At 39.5% G+C, this 3,004-nt stretch overlaps 1 protein-coding gene across 1 annotated transcript in view; it reads right to left on the bottom strand.

Annotated features, from left to right (window-relative positions):
- The window catches only part of LOC108250195 (DNA (cytosine-5)-methyltransferase 3B), a 47,192-nt gene that overhangs the window by 24,278 nt on the left and 19,910 nt on the right, over window positions 1-3,004 (bottom strand). The window contains exons 8-9 of the mRNA XM_017439956.3: window positions 1,666-1,794; window positions 473-580 (exon numbers count right to left, since the gene is read on the bottom strand). Of these exons, the coding sequence (XP_017295445.1) occupies window positions 473-580; window positions 1,666-1,794 (237 nt within the window). The remainder of the gene's footprint in view (window positions 1-472; window positions 581-1,665; window positions 1,795-3,004) is intronic.

Here is a 3,004-nt window from a genome sequence, read left to right as displayed (position 1 = left end):
GGCAGACAACAAAAATGTTTTTCAAGAGTAGTCAAGGGAAGAACCGAAAGTTAAACAACTAAATCAATGACGTCATGACGTCAGTCAGTGTGCGTTCGGTGTTCTGACGATCTGTGCTTCCTCGTCAGATTTTCCTACCGTAGCACGGCTAAACAGCTATGTCTAACGGTCGGTGCTACCCGTCAAAAACTGCTACCGTCATGTTTACAAACCCAAAACTATAGCGGTTCGTGTTAATGTTAAATATCATCGGATACAGTTACATAATGGGTGGAGTTTCATGTCACTCCCGCCACTCCTTCTGGCTTCTTAACTTGTTTTTGTCATGGAATGAATTTTCCACTTTGGACTTGTGGTAACACCTAACATGTACTTGTGACTCCAAGTACCCAAGTTATCTGGACAGTCCACATGATGCCACTCGTTTTAAGTGTCTCTTTTATTTATATCAGGAGACAAAAGATATACTAACCTGCAGGGATGAGAAGATGGCCTCTCGGTATGTGACAAGTGTAGCAAATGACTTGGCACAGAAGTGCCGGTCAAATTCAGAGTATGGCTGCAGAGTCTGCAAACTGACCTGGAATCAGAGAAAAGAAACCAGGAACTGAGACAGAACTAAAGACATATAATGTATATACTACATGATGGCTGCCAAAGCAAACTGATCTTCGAAAACAACTCAGGCAGTTGTTTCATGCCATATGAATTTCTTCAAGGAATGCAACCTTGACTACATGACGTGTCCTTGAGAATAACTGATATTTTAAAAAGTGTAAATCGTGGATTATCTATTGCTGTGGTATTCTATGAACCATTCTACCTGTAATTGAAACACAGCTTATAATATTTTCACTGCTCTCAGTTCAGATTTTAGTTGAATGTTCAGATAATTTGTGTTTATCTTTACAGTAATTCTTTACATCGATAACTCCAGCACTCACCACAGTTTTTAAAACTATGACAAAAACAGATTTTAAACCCTTGAGACTGTTGTTGTTTCAGCTGCTCCCTTCAGGGGGGGTTCCACATCAAGTGACCTCTCATGAAAGATTTGGTCACTGTTTCTGCCAGATGCAGGATTACAAGGCCACGGCAGGGACCACCGAGCTGCTATAGCCTACTTTCAACCCTAAAATCACTGTCCTTTCTCTTTTAAGAGACAAACAGGCTGATTTACTTCAAGCATTGTTTTCTCAGGCTTGCATATCTCTACTTATCTGTCCTTTCATTGAACACAGCAGCTACTGTAACACACAGGAACTGATGTTCCACTTAAAATCAATTATATATTCTTTTGACATTCAATAATCAATCTCAGTCCAAACAGGAATTTATTTGGACAAGGACCACAGTAAGTCTAAAAAGTACCAGAGACTTTGAAATGTTATTTTATAACTTTATGTATGATCAGTGGTTCATAATTACTTTAGTTTCTGACGCACAAAAGAACAGAAGGGGAGAATGTTGAAACATTGCTTATAAGTCAATAAAACAAAAATACAATGATGACACAAACAGTCTCAACATTTATATTTTTATTAGTTTAGAATTAGTTTTATATATTATAACAAATGTTCACTAAAATATGTTACCAGCAATCATATTTGATTTTTTATTTATTTCTGAGAAGCAGTTCATTATGATAGCTGGTCCTTCACTCACCTGAGAACACATTCTCTGTCCGTACCACTCCACCATTCTCTTCTCTGGCAGCCGAAGCCCTCTTTTGTAGGGTACAATGATGCCTGGCCAGGGAGAGAAACCCTCGATCTGCCCCCAGACCAGCTCCCCCTTTGGATACATGACAGCAGACATACAGGTCAGATTCTTACTGACACAGACTGAACATAAACAAGACATTTAAACAAACCAACTAATGTGATCAGGAGGTAAGGTTTTCAGGTGTATATTTGTTCCTGTAACTGTGAATAATGTAGTCTATGTCAAGATTCATATTGGCCATGAAGTGCATCTTTCATTACTTTGTGGTCAGTTACAGGAAACTATGGATGTGTATTTTTATGTTTATGCATCTCAGGTAAACCGACATTGTTGCCTTTTAATATCTACATCACAGATATCTGCAATATCCAGCTCTGTTTTATCCCTATTCACCAAAATTACACAAACAGAATGGGATCCCTCCACTTGTTGCCCAAGTTCATTAAGAGCTGTCAGTGCTGGCATGACCCTGGGTTGTTTGTCTTTTGTTTTTGTGGAGTTAAAGTCATTTTTGTTTTTGTCATATTCCAAAAAAAGAACATATTGACTTCTATTTTTTAGTTGAAGATGTTTTGCTTCCCATCAGAAAAGCTTTCTTAATATTAAAAAACAGAATATGGAGTTCCAAGATTTTAAACTGGAATATTCTGTAAGCTCATGCAGATTACCCTCACTCTCCACACAACAGAGGCCTGTTGGGGTTAGGGTTTGCCTGGTTACACATCTGTGTGGGTTGTGGGGAAGCATAAAGACAGAACTGGATTGTCAAAGTGCCTAAAGAGTGTCTGGTGTCTCCTGCTGTAGTTATGGGGTCCATGAGAAAACACGTGAGGAAAGGAGAAGGCAGCAGATTACTTTACTCTGCTGCTGACAATCACCTGCTGCTGTCCCTGAATGACTTCAATACACATTCAAACTCAACGTAGACTCATTTTTTATCACCCAGTAAAAAAGAAAATTCAGGTAGTGCATATGGACGGATGAATAAAAGCTACAAAGAACTGCTATTTCACTTTCATGCTAGTGTTTGATGTACTCCAAAAACATCTGTGCTTGTGAAAACGTAATGTTATGCATATAACTACTGTTCCCTGAAGGAGAGGAACGAGGTACAACACATGTACTATGGGATATCACGCTCCCGCGTGTCCTGGCTGAAGACACCTTTAATCACGCCTTTAGGCAAATGACCTGATGACGACAAGTGACAGGCCCCGCCTGCACTATGTAACCGTCCGTCATCACAGTCATTCCTCAGTTCAATAGCCGCTCTTCACCG

This window comes from Kryptolebias marmoratus, linkage group LG8 (assembly GCF_001649575.2).
Source record: "Kryptolebias marmoratus isolate JLee-2015 linkage group LG8, ASM164957v2, whole genome shotgun sequence".
Taxonomy (NCBI): domain Eukaryota; kingdom Metazoa; phylum Chordata; class Actinopteri; order Cyprinodontiformes; family Rivulidae; genus Kryptolebias; species Kryptolebias marmoratus.
This window is presented reverse-complemented; position numbering and strand designations above follow the sequence as displayed.